Source organism: Poecile atricapillus, chromosome 3 (genome assembly GCF_030490865.1).
Source record: "Poecile atricapillus isolate bPoeAtr1 chromosome 3, bPoeAtr1.hap1, whole genome shotgun sequence".
NCBI classification, from domain to species: Eukaryota; Metazoa; Chordata; class Aves; order Passeriformes; family Paridae; genus Poecile; species Poecile atricapillus.
Genome location: NC_081251.1, coordinates 115,265,292 through 115,282,411, shown reverse-complemented (window position 1 = coordinate 115,282,411; position 17,120 = coordinate 115,265,292). Strand labels below are relative to the sequence as shown.

The window sequence follows — 17,120 nt, the reverse complement described above, 5'->3', positions numbered from 1 at the left end:
CAGACTCTTTAACCATACGTTGAAATAACAAGAAATTTGAGTTCTGGCAGTGCCACAAAGCAGAAAAATATAGTAATTACATCAGAACTTATTCAAAGGCAGGAGGTCTACAGAGCCATGCAAATCCTATCATTATGCAGACATTATCCAATTTAATTTTAGAGATTATACCAATCATAAGATTCCCTTTCACTGATTTGTACAGATGGATTTTTCCCTGCTTTCCCCACAATTAAACAAATTAAGCAGTATTTAGCTGAGCAACCTTATCATTGCAGAAGAATGTATTTATTAGCAAAATAATCTTTAAAGAATGGAGACGAGATGCTACTGATTTCTTTTGGCATCTCTTCCCAGCACATTACCTTGTGTGACAAGCCTCTGACATAAGAGTTTACAGTCTGCAAAATAAAAACAAATTGGTGCATAAGATGTCTGATGGGTAAGATATGAAAAACAGGGAGCAGGGGACTCGGAGTAGGCATTAATAGCTGTAGAATATATTTTAATTAAAGGGAAAAGGCAATGTGAAGATTCTGAGTCTTGATGTCCTCCTGACAACCATGCAACAACACTACCACAACACTATAATTTTGGTCAATACAGGTATTGCCCAACCATTTCAATTTTTTTTGTCATTTAAAACAGAATACACAGAGCAAATCACATTTTCTTGTCTAACAGTGTGGTCTTTAAAAGAAAACTTTAGTTTAAAGTGTTCTAAATCCATCCCCCTGAGCAGGCTGAAGGTATCCCCAGCAGACCTGGCTGAAGCCCACAAAAGAAGGAGCCTCTCTGCCACCAGTGACATTTTTCTCCTCATTTGTTCCCTTCTGTTCTGAGCTCCAAGCTGCTTTGCAAGGCCTCACACATGGCTCTCTCGTCTGTTTTCCTTGGCACACACAGGGGACACAGAGAGACAGGCATTAAGGAATTTTCTCTCCTGTCAGAAAAGGGGGGACAGCAGGGTTCAAGGAAAACTGTCACAAACCAGCTCTGACTGGATATGCAGGAGGATTTTGACAGACTGAGAACATTTTTAACTGGCAACAGGAAAGTTTATATTTATCTCAGTCTTGTGTCTTATTTGAAGACATCTTAACTAACATGCTCTCCCCCAGTTGATGAAGTTGATGACATGATTGCCCTGTTCATTAAAAAGCTGCCAGTAGAAGCTGGGAGTATCTTCTCAGACACAAAGCAACTCTCCCTGCAAAACCATGGAAGGTCACACTGCTATTCCAAATACTTCTACATCAAAAGGGAATATAAAATGCAAAGTATTTTTTCTTTATACATCAGAAAGCAACAAACTGAGACAAACCCATTAAAATCATGGGGGAAAGCAGTAATTTAAAACCATAAACTCTAACCTAACTTAAAATCTCGTATTTTGACAGCTACAGTTGGCAGCAGATTGATTATTGCCATTTGAAAGACAAAAAACATTCCACTGAGATAATTTGATTTTCTCAGACTTTGTGAATATTAATAAGGCCATTATTTTATTGCTGTTGTAATAGTTCTTATTGATGGAAAGACCAATTTAAAAAGCCATCCACCAAGTATGTGTCATCTGTCTGGAGTGCAGGATCTCAGTGCTGGCTGCCCTAAAAACTGAGACTGCAGAATAAGTAGAAAATATTATACAGTGTTTCCAAAGCATACACAGGAGCAATTTCTATTTCAGATCATACACAAAGAATTTTTTTGAAAAACTGCATGAAAACATCACTTTTCTACTGAGGTCTCACAGTTCACAATTTTTACTTGGCAATAATAGCTCTTTTTTTTAAATTTCATTTCTAAAGCAGCTTGATAGTTACACAATTTACCTCCTACTTGATGTATAAGCATTTCTGAATATCTCGAGACAATCTACCTGTAAGATCCAAGTTGCTTTCCATTTTCTAGCCAATAAATGACCAAGAACTATTTCCTTGCCTCCAAACTAGACCCCAAAGGACATTTGCAGATTGAACTATGCTTCGCTAATTTTTCTATCTGACTTTGGTAGTTACTATAGAAACCTGCCAGCACAAATTAAAAAAAAAGAAGCTTTTGTCAAAATATTAACAGAAAATAAAGAAATAGAACTCCGGCACACCAATTGCTCCAGTTGAAGGTTGACCACCCTTTGTTCCTTCCCAGCACACAATGGCCAGACGGATCAGAGAGCCATCAAGCAGCTGGGTGTGGCAGAATGGACATGGAAACAGGCACACAAAGCCTCAAAATCCCCCCAAAACTGTGTGGCCACCATCAGAGCCCCCCAGAATTCCAGCAGCATGGAAACACTGGGCTCCAGGGTTAAGAAGACTGATGCCTAAGTGCCTCCTGCTAAGTAGCCAGGCTCTTGGACTGAGTGCTCTCCAAAGCACTGCAAGAAGAGGAAGGAAAATGAAAACATCTGCTTTCCCAGCAACTTTGAGAAAACCTCTGACTGGGAGTCTGAACACTCCCCTCAAGTTCCTGTGAGTGCTGCTGTTTGTGGTTATCTGTGAGATAAGAAAGAGGTTTTGTGGCCACCAGTGGTGATACAACAAGGTGGACAAGGCAGTGGTCACTCCATAGCCATGTCCCAAGCTTCCTTAAGTACAGGCTGGGAGGATGGGGAAAGAGGGCAAACAAACAGTGGCTCCTCACTGTCTCCTAACTTGTGGTTTGCAGGATTTCATCTCCAAGGGGAAAACTCCCAGTGCAATTCAAATCTTCCCTGAGGGCTCCATCATTATAGGGTAGGAGGAAGCAGTGTGGTTTTATCCTGGAAAGCAGGGATACACACACAAAGCACACATACCATCCAGGTCGGCAGGACTATCCTTGCACACATTTCTGCTTACCAGAAGCCAGGGCTGTTTGGCTTCTGAAGCTCTTACACCAGCTCAGTTACAGAAACAGGCCCCAGTGCTAGACACTGCACATGACAATGAATACAACAATCTTTTGTTGAGCTCACCAAGATAGGAACACTGAAATATGAAAATGAAGGTTTACTATACCAGTCAAATTGCTGATTATTCTCCTCTTTACAACAGAATAAAAAAACCCCCCACATTCTAAGTTAGATAACCCAGGTTCTGAACACCTCCTTTAGAGCTTTGCTGACTATACTTGGGAAGACAAAGTGTCTCTCACCTCAGAGAAACACTGAAGATCAGTGGGTACATATTTTAATAAATGAAGGGTGCAAATGAAAGTCACCAGTGATAGCATTCAAGGGCAGCTCTGCTTTTCCAAGTCATGCTGCATCCTGTCCTTAAAATGCACACAACTCCTCTGGAGCAGCCCATGCAGACACAGCAGCACAACAGAGAAAAATCTGAGGAGCAAATGTGCTGGTTTAGAATTTGTCTAAAATGCAAATGCAGGATGTGCAGGGTAAAAGGTTCACTTGCTGGGGTGAGCAGAAGCAAGTATAGATCTGCATTTATTCAGCACCTCCTGCGGCTGGGCTCAGCCTGGCCAGGGACAGCTCCAGGCAGCTCTGCTGACCTCTGCTTGACACTGTCTGGCAAACCTTCCTGAAACCTCTCCTCAGCATGGATGAATTAAAGAAAAAATCCCATATAATCACATGGAAAAGCAAGACTAATTAATAAACTGGCCCCTCACAACGTTTGCATACGTATTTAACCCAGGTCAGCTGAAGGCAACAGACACACAAGGAAACATCTTTATTCTCTCTGCATGCTGGCCTAGGGCCAGTCTGGTGGATTTTGTGTCCAGGTTTCTGGTAAGTGCAGTTTAACTTCAAAACACACCAATCTCTTCCAGGAAAGTGATATATGACCCTCCTTTTACTGCAGAATCTAGAGCTTGAAGAAGAAAAGTGGTATCTACTCATCGTAGTAGACTGAATATTCTTACTTTGGGCAGCTAGCCAAAAAAAAAAGGGGTATTACTTTGGCCATGTGTAACTACCCCAAACTGACTTTTTTTTCTGCACCCTATGTAAATTCAGGTTATCAAAAGATTTCAGCAGAGCTGTAGTTTCTGCTACTCACAAAACAGCAAGCACAAAACCCCCAGTAATTGTTCAGGAGAGCCCAAGTTTGACTGCAGAGCTCCTGCTTGTTTTCTCCTCCTGCAAATATTTATATTAGCTCTTCACAAGGTAGGCTGCTGTTACCCTGCCAGAGACTTGCATTACATATAATTATGTCACAATGATACCGAATACTCTTAAGTGTGCAACCCAAAGCAATTACAAAGGTTTTCTTTGTAAAAAACACCTCCATACATACATAAAATCCATTTCAATGGGCCATCAAGCAGGCAATACATTTTTGCTATTGTTCCACTGACAAAAGGCAGCACCACGGCCAATTGTTGCAGATAAAAGAAACCCTGCTATTCTCTGCATACTTGCTACAGGTCATACTCTCCTCCTGGAAACAGAATTTCAAAGTTTTTGCCTCAAATCCTCATAAATCAAAAATATAAAGATTTTTTTTTTCCCAAATTTCTAGATGGTGAATTGTAATTCTTCAGTTACACCTTAAATTCAAACAGCAGCGCTCAAAGTAAGTGAAACCACAACTCTGCAGAGAGCAAACCACAGGGCCATGTGGCTGTCCCTGCCATGGTCACCCTGCCACCAGTTGCAGGCAGCAAATTCATTTTGCCAGTCTCCCAGAACGACTGAGAGTGAACTCATTTGAAGCCAAGTCAAATATCTTAACCCAGAGAGTTTTAACACCCTCTGCTAAATGTAAAACTAACAAATATTTGATGTTTAAATGGATATTTAACATGATGGAAACTAAGTGCTCCTGTATCTGAGAAGGCCAAAGTACTCATGAGATAACCTGGCAAGGCTTTTATCAGCATAATTTGTTCTCATCTAGGAGTTTCAAGTACAGAGCTTCTAATATTTCAACTCATCATTAGATGAGCATTGTGTTACAACACCTTGTCTTTGGAAACCAGGCCTCCCCCAGATGCCAGTCCTTACTTCAGAGCCCTAAATTAATCATCACTGACAAATTAAAATAACTCTTTGATGCCACTTCTCAGCTGTACTACGCAATTCTCACAGTTAGGTCTCTAACACAGAACTATTTCAGGAATTACTGTGCTCTCTTTGCCTTATCCTTCAGGGGTCAGAGAGAAAAAAACAAATCCCTTCCAGAAAGCACACTTTCATCCCTCCTTTTCAAAGCAACATTATTTGGTAGATCCTATTTCTTCCATTCAGTTCTGTTTAAACCATCCAGAGCTCCACTCAAGAGAACACGCCTAGAAAAAATTCTGTTCATCCATCATATAGAATCCTTCCTCTTCAGTCTGTTGCAGGCTTTTGTCATCATCTGCCCTCCAAATGGTGGAAACAAACAAAAAATTAATCTCCTTGGCATATTGCTACACAGAGAGCTTCCAGAAGAACAAAACAAAGTAGGCTTCATCAAAGACAACAGCACAAGTAACCATAAAGTCCTGTCACACATGCAAATAAAATGCATTGTGAAACTTCCCCTGAAAAAAATAAATCCAGGTTTTAAAAAGCCTTTTTAAAAATTATTGTTCCAGATTTTTTTTAATTAGATCTTGAGTATCATGCCCCTCCATACTGTGGTGTTTAGTTATTACTGAAATCCTGCATCTTTACAACATACCAACACCACAACAGCAATGAAGACAAGCACACACCATGATGATCTCAAGGCACTTGAATTTGTTCCTTTTCACTGTTTTAGTGGCCTCAAGTCAGCTCTTGTACTTTGAATTAAGAAGTGGAGCCAAAGCACACTCGCAATCCGCATGCAAGGCATTAGTCACGCGGGCCAGCTCTCGGATTAGACCCGAGAAGGGCCCTGGCGCTCGGGCAGCACCAGCAATTGTTGGGGGGTGACGCCCTCCGCTCCACAGCCCTGTGCTCCGGCGAACCCCCACATTACGGGGCGACGCCTTGGAGAAGCCCCAGGTGACAGCCGTGGCTAAACCGCGGCCATCCAGGACGCGAGGCTGACATTCTTCTCCAGGACTGCCACACCTAAAGCAGCGAGCCTGGTCGCCCTTTGTGCTAGCACACATTCCTCCCTAGGTCACCGGCTCCCTCCCGGGGGCTCAGCCCCGCAGTCCGCGGCCGGGGCGCGGCGTCCCCACGCAGGCTGCGGCCCGCAGGGTTGTGCCGGCCAGGTGGAGGGCCGGCGGCTCCGCAGTCCATCGCCTCGCCCCTCCCTCCAGGCGCTGTGTTAAACATGAGTAAGATTACAAGTATCTTATGTTTCCCTCCTCCCCCGCGCTCCCACACCCAAACCCGCAGTGCCGGGCCGCCCCGGGGAGAACCGTGCCCGGGACAATGCGGCGAGGGGAGGGCTCTGTCCCGGGAGAGCACCGGCCGGAGCCTCGAGGACGCCGCGGCCGGTCCCTCGGGATCTGCCGGTACCCCGGGCAGGGCCGTCCCCGGCGGGCTCAGTCGGTACCTCGGACACGGCCGGTCTCTCTGGCCTCGGCCGGTAGCCCGGGCTCGCCCCCCGCTCCCCCCCGCGACGCGGCCGTTGCCAGGCGGCGGCGGCGGCGGCGGCCTCGCCCCCGGGCGGCCCATGTGCGAGGCGGCGGCCGGGGCGGCGCTTCCCCCTCCCGCCATTAGCATAACACAGAGGGGAGGAGGAGGGAAAGAGAAGAAATTACAATAAAAAAAAAATTAGAAAAAAAGAAAGAAAGGGGAGGGGGAGCGCTTTCTCCAGCATGAGCTGCGGCGGGGCCGCGGGGAGCGGGGCCGCGCCCGAGCGCGGCTGAGGGGAGGGAGCGATGCCGCAGGAGGCGGCCGAGGGCCGGCAGACAAAGGGAACCTCCCGGCGGGGCAGCGGGGCTCGAGAACCGGAGCGGCTCGGGCGGAGGCTCCCCCCGGCCGGCCGCCGCCCTCCCCGGGCCCGGGGCGGGAGCACTCACCAGCTGAGCCGGAGGACGACCCTCTGCTCCGGGGGGCAACAGCAGGCTCGGGCTTGGGCGGCTGGGGCTGCGCGGGCCGGGCGGGGGCCGGGGGCTGCTCCTGCGCGGGGGACGGCGTGGTGGCGGAGGAGGAGGAAGAGGACACAGCTCCCCGGGGGCTCCAGTCGGGCTGCGGCGGCTCCGGAGCAGCGGGGCGGGGCGGCTCGGCGGGGCCACCGAGGTCCAGCAGCTGCGGCGGCCGCTCCTGCGGGGCTGCGGCGGGAGCCGGGGCAGGCTTCCTCTCCATCACCTCCAGCTGCTCGTCGAAGTCTTCGTCCTCGTCTTCCTCTTCCTCCTCTTCCTCCTCCTCCTTCTCGTCGTCGAGCACGAACTGGTAGTTAAACTGTGGCTGCTGCGGCCGGGCTGGCCCGGAGGAGGAGGAGACCAGGGGTGACTGGTCCAGCTCGTCCATGGTGCCTGGAGCGGGCGGAACAATGAGCGGTGCGGGTGCGGGGGGAGGCGCGGGCTGCGCTGCCGCCACCGCTGCGGGACCCGCACTCCACGCCCTGTGAGTCACCGCCCGGGAGGCGCGGGCGCGCCCGCCCCGCCCCCCGCCCGGAGCGGCGGCGGCGCCGGCCAATGGGAGCGGGAGAGAACGAGGAGCAGCCAATGAGAGGCGGGCTCGGGCGTGGCCCCTCATGAATATGCATCAGGTGGGGCGGGCCCGAGGGCTGGCGGAGCGGGGCTGAGAAGTCGAGTAAAGTTCAGCGCGGAGAACGCGGTGGGGCGGCGAAGAAGACGAGCACGGCCCGGGGACCCTCCATCCCCCCGTGACAGACAGCCTGAGAACGGTGGCGTGATTCACCGCTGTCCTCTGCCAGGGCTGAGTCATTCTCTCTCGTTTTTGTTGTTTTAAACAGCGATCTCCATAAGAGAAGGGGATGGCCGGGCTCCCGGGTGCGGATGGCGCAGGGCACCGCTCCGCCCTAGGCCGGCTTCTCTCACCCTGGATGTAAGCGAAGGATCCCGAGGCATCCCGGGTTCCGCCGCACTGCGGGGCCGGGGAAGGAAGAGGCGCCGTCCCCATCCCGATGCTGTTCCTTGGGCATCGCGCCGATCACCGCAGGCACATCCCCCTGGGGCGGGAAGTGGAGTCAGCCAGCGCCTTCCTCCCATGGGAATGGAAGTTTTAACCAAAACATGATGCAAAAACCTTCCCGAGCCTGAAAAAAGAAACAGAGAGGAGTCACTGTCAGAAGAGACAAACTTGTTTAACCACCCGTGCTAGTGTAAAGGCAGCCCCATGAACAGATCTCAGCATCTCTTTAGAGTATGAATTTAAATTGTGCAACTTCTGTGGGAAAGAATGGAAAGGAAAAGTGAAAGGAGAAAAATAAAAGGAAAAAGGAGAAAGGAAAGAGGAAAAGAGGGAAAAAGGAAAGAGGAAAGGGGGGTAAAGGGAGGAAAGAGGAAACAGAAAAAAGGAAGAAAAGGGGTAAAAGGAAGAAGGAAAGAAGGAAAGGAAGGAAAGAAAGAAGGAAAGAGGAAGAAATGAAAGGAAAAAGGAATAAGAGAAAGGAAAGAGGAGAAAGAAAAGAGGGAAGGAAAAGGGAAGATAAAATGTAAGGAAAGAAGAGGAAAGGGGGGGAAAAGAGGAATGCAAAGAGATAAGAAAACAGAAAGCAGAAGAGGGAAAGCAGAAGAAAACTTGGCACCTGCCTCGTGTTAGATTCTGGTGTGGTCTCCAGCTTTCTGCTCAGAGATGGAACATTGGCCAAAGCCCTTAGGGTAACACTTAATTTAACTAAAATAGCATCTATTTGGATGTAATTTCCACCCACACAGCTGCCTCAATACGACCAAAAGGCCTTAAAATTCTATATTTAACACTACGCCAACATTATTATGGGTTTTTAACCCACAGATGATTTATTCTCCCACATATACCCGTATAAAGAGATTAGTTCATGGAAACACTCAGAGCAAGCAGCTGCCAGTTCAGTGAGCCAGGAGAAGTTAAGGAAAAGCAGCAGCTCTCCTGGTACCTCCCTTCTGCCGTGTAGGGTGCAGTGAATGCTGAGATGGATGTTCTGTGAGCTGGCCCATTGAGCTCCAGCCTGGAGCAGGAGAAGCTCCCGAGTGGGATCAGTTCAGTTCTGAGCACGCAGGGACCGAGGGGCAGCTGCATCTCACCCTGCAGAGGGAAGAGTTTCTGGCTGCAAACTGGGGCTCAGTCACCTGCAGTCACTGTCTGAAAAATGGGATGGCAACAAGTGAATGAGGGGCTCTGAGGGGTCCCAGCACTGAGTCCTCTCCTGCCTCAGGAAAACTTAACCTGTTCTTTGCTTGAACAGGCTGAACTCAAATATTTGTTGCTGCTATTGGTATTGGGAAGGCCATTCTAAGATATCCCCAATTCTAAATAACAAAAGACCTTCCAGCCCTAATTTATTCAAGGCCAAGGTACATCCTTTTACCACTTTTAAATTGTTCTTTTCTCTGAATTTTAATTCCTAACATGCTTTTCCCAGCCCTTGCTTTCCAAAGCTAACACTGGAGAAACCGTGCTGTCACCCTCCCCCTGCTCCTCCAAGCAGCTTTTCCCTGCACCCAGTCCAGATCAGGCACAGGAAATTCCAGATGAGATTTTTTTTTTCTCAAGAATGTACAAAGACATCAATATTCCCTATCACTACCAGAAATTACCAGAACAAATGTGCAAAGTATTTTTATAAACACAGTGATGGCAACATTGTTATTCTGATGGAGATAAATGTTTCAAGCAGGTGAATAATTTTACAAACTGTGAGGTCTTTAGATGTCATTCTTTGCCCCCAAGATTTTGGGTCTTCATTGACAAATTATTCATTTATATTTTTAAGTCAGCCCCTTTTACAGTGATATAAGGGATGCTACAGCAGCAGCAGAATGGAGGCAAATAAAAGGCTTTGATTGAATAAGGTCTTTATAATTTCACCAGGAAATCTACTTTTTGCATCTCTTGATTAAACAAGAAAATGGATTTTAAAAATTCCATTATAACATAACCTAAGGCAAAAAAGTACCTTTAAAAATTTGTCAAATTCTGAGTATAGACACGGTGCTAAAACTAATTTTAATGTACTTAACCACGGGGATTTTTGGTCATGTACAAGAAGGAAAAATCTATATATAATTTGGCTGATTTTATCAGAATACTTGGAAGAGTATCTATCATCAATTAAGAACAAATGAAAGGGGTTTTATTTAGAGACAGGAAGTGACTAAAGATCTTGGAGGGAAACAGGAAGGGAGTTCCAGATTCCCTGAGCAAGTCAAATTAACAAGTGAGAGGAAAACAGAGCTCTGTAGTACTGAAACTATATTGCAAAACACCCCGGGTTTTAGCTCTTTAGAAAAGTATTTCACAATTCTGCTAGGAAGATTGTCAACAAATAGGAGTATTTTGCAGATATTCACCCATTCAATTTCCTTAAAACTTAGTGAAAACTAAGTTTTCAGGAAAACTTAGTCAGGAAGGAATTCATTCCATGAGTGAATTCCCCCCGCAGGAATGTTTCTGAATTTCCACAGCGCTGCTGCCAATGGTACTGGTGGGATTTTGTCAGTCCACTCTGACCTTCTGCTTGATCTTCCACAGAAGTAATATGATACCACAGCAGATCATAGACTAAGATAATAATGGTGATAGGACAGATGCAGTACTGTCACTTCACAGCAGGATCCAACAAAACCCCCCCCCACATTTGGTCTCAGTGATTTTAAAAGATGGATTTAAAATTGCGAGGGTGGCTGGATTTCTGCTCCCCCTTTTAAGCTTTAAGGACAATCCCCCAGGTTTCAGACACAATGTCTTTATCTCTGGAAGGATAAAACTCTGCAATTCTTTCTTTTCAGATTATGCCAGTGCTGAATCGAGCAGATTTGCCTCACAGGTTTGTCTTTGCTTGAACACCTGCTGTACTTCTTCTCAAGATCAGCAGTGGGATATTGTGACTAAATCACTGCTTAGTTTATTAATACAAATGCAGCATATGGAGGAGGAAAAGTGTGAAAAAACAGAACAAAGGGATTTCCATCTCTTGATGCTAACTGAGCCAGGCTGGGCTTTATCAGAATATTCTGTGGGGCCTGCCTTGTGCTCTGCTATAAATAACATTTTCTTGATGGTAACTTTTCTGACACATCCATTTGTACAGTAAATGTCCTACTAACCATGTCAGTGTACAGTATTCTGATTTAAACCTGTCACACCCTCCAGAAGTTCCTTCAGCCATCCATCTGCATGAACAAGAGCAGTTCCAGGACAGCTCTAAAAGATCCCAAGTGCCAGCAGTGAAAAGTTGTCATTAGCTGTAGTTTTAAATTCCTACATCCAGGTAATTCCTTTAAGCTCTCATTCCAAGGGACCAAAGCTGATGTGTGGCATTAAAATGATGTTACAACAGTGAGCAGGAACACATTTGTTCATCATTAAAATACATAACTTTTGAAGGGAACCAAAATGACAATGCTGTCCAGCAAATGAGACTATGACATGAAAAATTCACCTCACTAAAGCTGCACAGAGATCCACTGTCAATAGGAATTTGGTCTGATTACTCTTTTTCTCAGAAAGAACCACTTTGATCTTACTTAAAGGACAATACAGTTAATTTTATGTCTTACTGACATCCCCAGAATTTTTGAATTCTCAGAATACAGGTCATTCCCTACATTAGGTTTAATGTCAGCCCCTTCAATTGTCAGCCCTTCACACTTTTAAGAAATACAATTAAATAATTCACTTACCAGTTTGGCCATAATAATTCTCAATCTTGAGGAACATAGGACCTAGACACAAAAAACCCATTCTCTATTAACGCCTCTTGCAAACAGCTCCAGGTAATATTAAAAAGTATCTCCAGCTACTTTTTCTAACTCATGTTCCCCTCCTATTTTTAATTTTAAATCACCTCCACATTCTAACTCTAGGTACTGAGCTAGTGGTGCCACTCACTCAGTGAGTAGAATTTACAACAGGAAGAATGAATTCTCTGAAATCATGGCATCTTACCTATATTATTTTAGGAGCTTTTTTAAAACTTAGGGATTTATTACAGTTATAATAAATTGGAATTTAAACTGGTTTGCTTTGTAAAGGGAAAAGCATGTATAATTTCTATTAGAAATTGATTTTTGCTCTTTCTCAGCGCTGATATTGACCCAGTTAGGAAAGAAACAACCTGGTAACCAATATTCAGGGTTATTTCCTTGGCTGCCAAATGTGCCCGAGGAGAAAACAAACAGATTGATGGGGGCAATGTTTTCACCATTACTGTAGACAAGGCTGATGGCATCACTAGTGGAATTGGGAAACTTAATTATACAGGCAAAGTGTGTAGAGGGAGCAGCACACTGACCTGAACTCACACTTGAAAGGAAGAGCTGCTACTTTCCAGAACTTTGCTCACTGTTCAATAACTTGTCCCTTGCAAGTGCCTTTAGCAGGCCACAGCAGCTGGAGTCTTCAGCTGGGTCAAGGTGGTGCTTGGGGCCACAGAGCATTTCTGACTTCCAGGGACGGAATGTAGGGCAGCTTTGGAAAACACCACCAGCACTGAGACTTCTTTCTTAGAGTATTTAGGGAGCTCTTCCTTTTATCTGGGTCAGACAAAGATAGGACAGCTCAGAAATGTCCAACACAACTTCCCTGCTTTCACAGCATCATGTCCAGCACGTCATACACTGAAGCCCTTTACCTCCCTCACCTTTCCCCAGATGAAATATTCCAGCTTTTGAACACTTTGGACGATTCCAGTTAACTATGGTAGTGGCAGAAGATTTGAGGATATTCAACTCCTGATGGTTTTGTAGAAACCAGCAGTTGGCTAAATGAGAGAGCTGCTGAGCCCTCCTGTGCAGAGGGAGCCAGGAGAAGCTGGTGGTTCCCCATTCCACTGGTGTGTATAAGTAGCTTTTACAAGCCTGTCTGTCATTTACCCAGATGGCAAAACCAAAAAGGAGGATGAGAGGTGTGAGAACGACTGAAGATATTCCAGGAGAGAGATGCAAACAATGTAATACCTGGAGCCATAGGAAACCTGAATTTGCCTGTTTTACTGGTTTTGGAACCAGTGTAGATAAGGATGTATTTTAGGTGAGTCATGCCAATGGTGAAGGACTACCTAAGTGCCACCACAGTGTTGGCAAGGGGATAAAAAGAATCTTGTAGGCTAAATTCTTTCTCATATATCCTGTGAAAAGGAGCAGAAATGAAAGGAAAAGATACTGAGAAAACAGCACATGGAAAAGAAGTGGCACAGGGCTACTTTGTTCCATGTGAACAACTTTGTTCCCTGTGAAGAACTTTGTTCCCAAAGTTCTTCAGTTTTCTAGAGCATGATGTTTGGGAGGTATCCCTTACTCTAAACTATTTTCAATGCTTTTTATTTTTATTTTTTTTCTGTGCAAATATAGTTTTTACTTTTGTCATTGTAACTTGTGAAAAACTAACATATTTCAGTAAAAACTTACTACTTGAATGACATATAACATCTGCTCAAATTACCACTTCAGCACAGGCTGGTAGCTAAGATTTACTGGATTTATTCCATCAGGTAGAATCAGGTTGCTAAACAGTGTAAGTTTTAATATATGAGCCTGGAAATAACTTGGCCATATCCTGGATAGAAATGCCTGGGTAAATTGGAAAAAAAACCCAATCAGTTTGGCTTTAGAGGCAGCTAGTTGTATGTTATTTGTTTCTCATTCAATTTTAACCACTTGGAGTTTTTGAAAATAAGATCAGAATTTAGACTAACTCTATTAAAGAGTTACCCAACTAAATTGATTCAACAGAGATCTTGTAAATGACAGTTGCTTAAAAGAATTAGATCATGGAACCATAAAATTATTTGGGCTGGATGGGATCTTCAAGACCATTTCATTCCCCCCACCATTCCATGGGCAGGGATACCTTTCACTAGAACAAGTTACTCCAAGACCAACCTGGCCTAGAACATTTCCAGGGAATTGTAAATCAAATAATCATATAATTCTTCAACTCTGCAGTGGGCTGTAAGCCAATCTCCCTGAGCAGTTTTTTACCTAGACTGTAATCTGAAGGAGGAAGAAGGCACACAGATATGTGATCCCTTTTAGGCAGCCACTGAATTCATGTCACTTTTATTTGTTCTTTCAGCACACTGTGTTTCTTACAGTGTAGAAGTGTTTTGTAGGTATCCTAGTAAAAAAGCACATACTCAAAATAAAAGCCTATTGATTGGCATTTCAAACACATTTTTTGGATGGTGAGAAGACAACCTCCTTGCTCCTATAAATTACATCTAAAAATTCCTCCATTTTGCTCAATAACTGGTGATCCCAGATTATATTTAGGCAGTTTCTTGATACTTTAGGGTGCTCATGTGATGGTCAAATGTATCTCTGATCACTCATTGAGTGTCATGCTTACCTTCTACTCTTGTTTCACAGAATCTTCAGTCCCTCTCAGCAGATCATCACTGCCCTCATGTTCTGCTCTCCTGACCTGGTTTAGCCCTTCTTATAGCCTGGAAGTTCATACTGATGTTCAATTGTTGCACTGAATTCTTTGAAGCAAAGTGTCCTTTTTCTTCAAGAGTATAAGAAAAAGAACAAGTGTAAGGCACCACTAAGTACATGTTTTTTATATTAACTAAGTGTAATATTCCATCCTGGCTTTTCCATGAGATGGGTGATAGTTCCTACCTTGGGAGAATCAGCCTCTCTTCTCTCATCTGAGGATTTTTTCCCCTTTTAAAATCCACTTCTATGGCTGCTCCAGAATGCTGAACTTTTAAAGTAATTTATGTACCCTACTATGGGATAAGAGGGAAGACAGCTGGGAACAGACAAAAAGAGATTCCAAAATGGACCAGACCTCCAGCTGCTGACCCACAGAACAGAAAGATCAGCACTGGCACCCTCTCAAACCAGTAACTTTAGTTCCCCCAAACTAAAACAACCCAGGACTGGATAATTCTTACTTCTCCATATAGCATCCATCTAAGTGCAACTAAATAAAGATAAACATATTATTCCTAAAAATAGCATGGGACATCATCACTCATATTTTTCAGAAATAGCAAGAGCTATTTAAACTACTTTGACAATGAAATCAGGTGCCACCATATAAATACACAGTATATGATACATTGGTTCAGCTTTAGATCATTTTATGGCAACTGGATATTTACATTTTTATTGCATTCCTACTAATATGTGAGTTTTAACACATTGTGTTAGGGATTTTTTTTTCCTCTCTGCCTAGAAATTTTAGTTCAAATTATAGATATTCCTTCAGTCTAAGTATTTTTGCATTTATAGTTGTGTGTGGCTTATATATGGCTGGATGGATAAACTCATATCCAAAACGTGCATCGAAGAAGCCAAATCTATCAGGATCTGGCTGTTGGACAGTAAATTAGGTTCAGTTTACCCTCTGGCATGCTCAGGCTCCCCAGTTAAGTACCAAGGCTCGGTGTGTTACACAACATTGGCACGTTATGAAGTCAATTCCTCCTACACGCAGCTCACAAAGCACAATACAACAGGTGGATGAAAGATGTGTTGCGTAGGGGTGTTTTGGAAAACTGAGGCAACAACAAACCAAAGGGGTCAGTGGAAAAAGAGCAGGCAGCTTTGCCACTTCCCATTCTTGGGTAGTTGTTTTCTCTTGCAGATGTTTGGGATTTGCTTGGATTTGCAAGACAGGTCTAGAACAAATAAGGAAAGATATACATGCACTGAGAAAATACAAGAGAACTCAGACTAACATCCCATAATACTAGGTTAACTCCATGTCCAGGCACTATCTGTTCTCTGACAGGTAATGGCACACGCTCCTGTGAGCCCTCCTCAGCTGTAAGCTCCTAAGGCAAAGCCCCCATAATCTGCGATTTACAGAGCGCAGCACCACGAGCCCACGGTGCCGAAGGCAGCCCCTGACGCTGTGGCAGGGTTATAAATACCTGCTGCCAGCATGGGCTTCTTCAAATCTTTCCCAATCAGATTTCTCCCCACTTGGCAGCCGGGCCAGACACGTCAGCTGCGAGCACTGCCCAACCGGTAACCCACACTGGCAAATTCAGGGGAATCCTTCTGCCCGTGAAGTTGATGGTTTGATACAAAGAACAATTTCATTTCCATTTGTTCTGGTGTTATGTCAGCACAGGACTGGTTTGGTCTCGAATCCTCTCAGAGCCTTGGCAGCACACAGATGTGTGGGATTTATGTGTTTGTGGCTGTGTCACCTGGGGCAACATCACATGGGATTGGACAAGATAGGCGGGTTTGGCAATACCTGGCTAAGGAGCCCACACAATTCCTGCGTGCATTTGTGTTCTCAGTGCTGCCACACAGAAACTCTGGCCCTGCCATAAGCTGTGTGCTGCTCTCCCAAAAATCCTGATCACCTAACAGAGCCAGCATGGAGAATGGCTGGCAGCTCCTGAATAAATGAATAATGACCTGAATAATGGCCTGAATAAAGGCATTTTCTCAGGCACAGCAACCAGCATTGGAGCTGGGAGTTTTGGGGCTCCCCAGCAATGGAGAGATTGAAATGGCAAATGGGGAAGGTGGGAAGCTGTGGATGGAAGTTGTGGACAGAAGCTGTGTTGGTTTCTGAGCAAGCTTTGGGATGGGAGGACAAGGCAAGCAGAGTCAGTCAGCAGCAGGTGGAGAAACAGAAAACAGAACAAAATGGAATCTGTATCCCCAGGGTTTTGGAAAAGTGGCCTGTAACCAGAGATGGGAGGGTTAGGAGAAAAGAGTGAAATGAATCATGAGCCTAATATACAGAAATTGTAACAGATGAAGACAAAAGGGAAAAGGCAAGAAATCCCCTCTTCTAGCACAAAAATAGAGGAGGCAAAGAAACAGTGAAAAGTGTAATTTCAGGTTACCTTGCTGTATGGAATGTATTAATAGCTTGATTCAGTTTTATTTGAAAAGAAGACAGAAAAAAGAAAAGGGCATAAAGCCCTCATTACAAGCAGAAAACCAGATGAGGCAGAAAACAAAAGAAAAAATTTCTAATTTCAGGTTCCCCTGCTGCAATGAATGTATCTACAGTTTGAGTCAGTTCTGTTATTTTAGATATACAATTAAGTCTATATTTTCTCTACTCACCTTTTTGTTCAAAACTTATTTCTGAGGATCAGTTCTTCTCTCAGGGACGTGTATCTAAGTGTTACTACAGTAAAATGCAGTTCCTTATG

The 17,120-nt window shown here is 44.7% G+C and overlaps 1 protein-coding gene across 2 annotated transcripts in view; it reads right to left on the bottom strand.

The window, feature by feature from the left end:
- The window catches only part of RTN4 (reticulon 4), a 41,293-nt gene extending 33,570 nt beyond the window's left edge, over nt 1-7,723 (bottom strand). The window contains exon 1 of one of the 2 annotated variants that reach the window (XM_058833963.1): nt 6,898-7,723. In XM_058833963.1, the coding sequence (XP_058689946.1) occupies nt 6,898-7,576 (679 nt within the window). In that variant the 5' untranslated portion in view covers nt 7,577-7,723. The remainder of the gene's footprint in view (nt 1-6,897) is intronic. The other variant, XM_058833964.1, reaches the window with a different exon arrangement.
- Between the last annotated feature and the right edge of the window lie 9,397 nt (nt 7,724-17,120).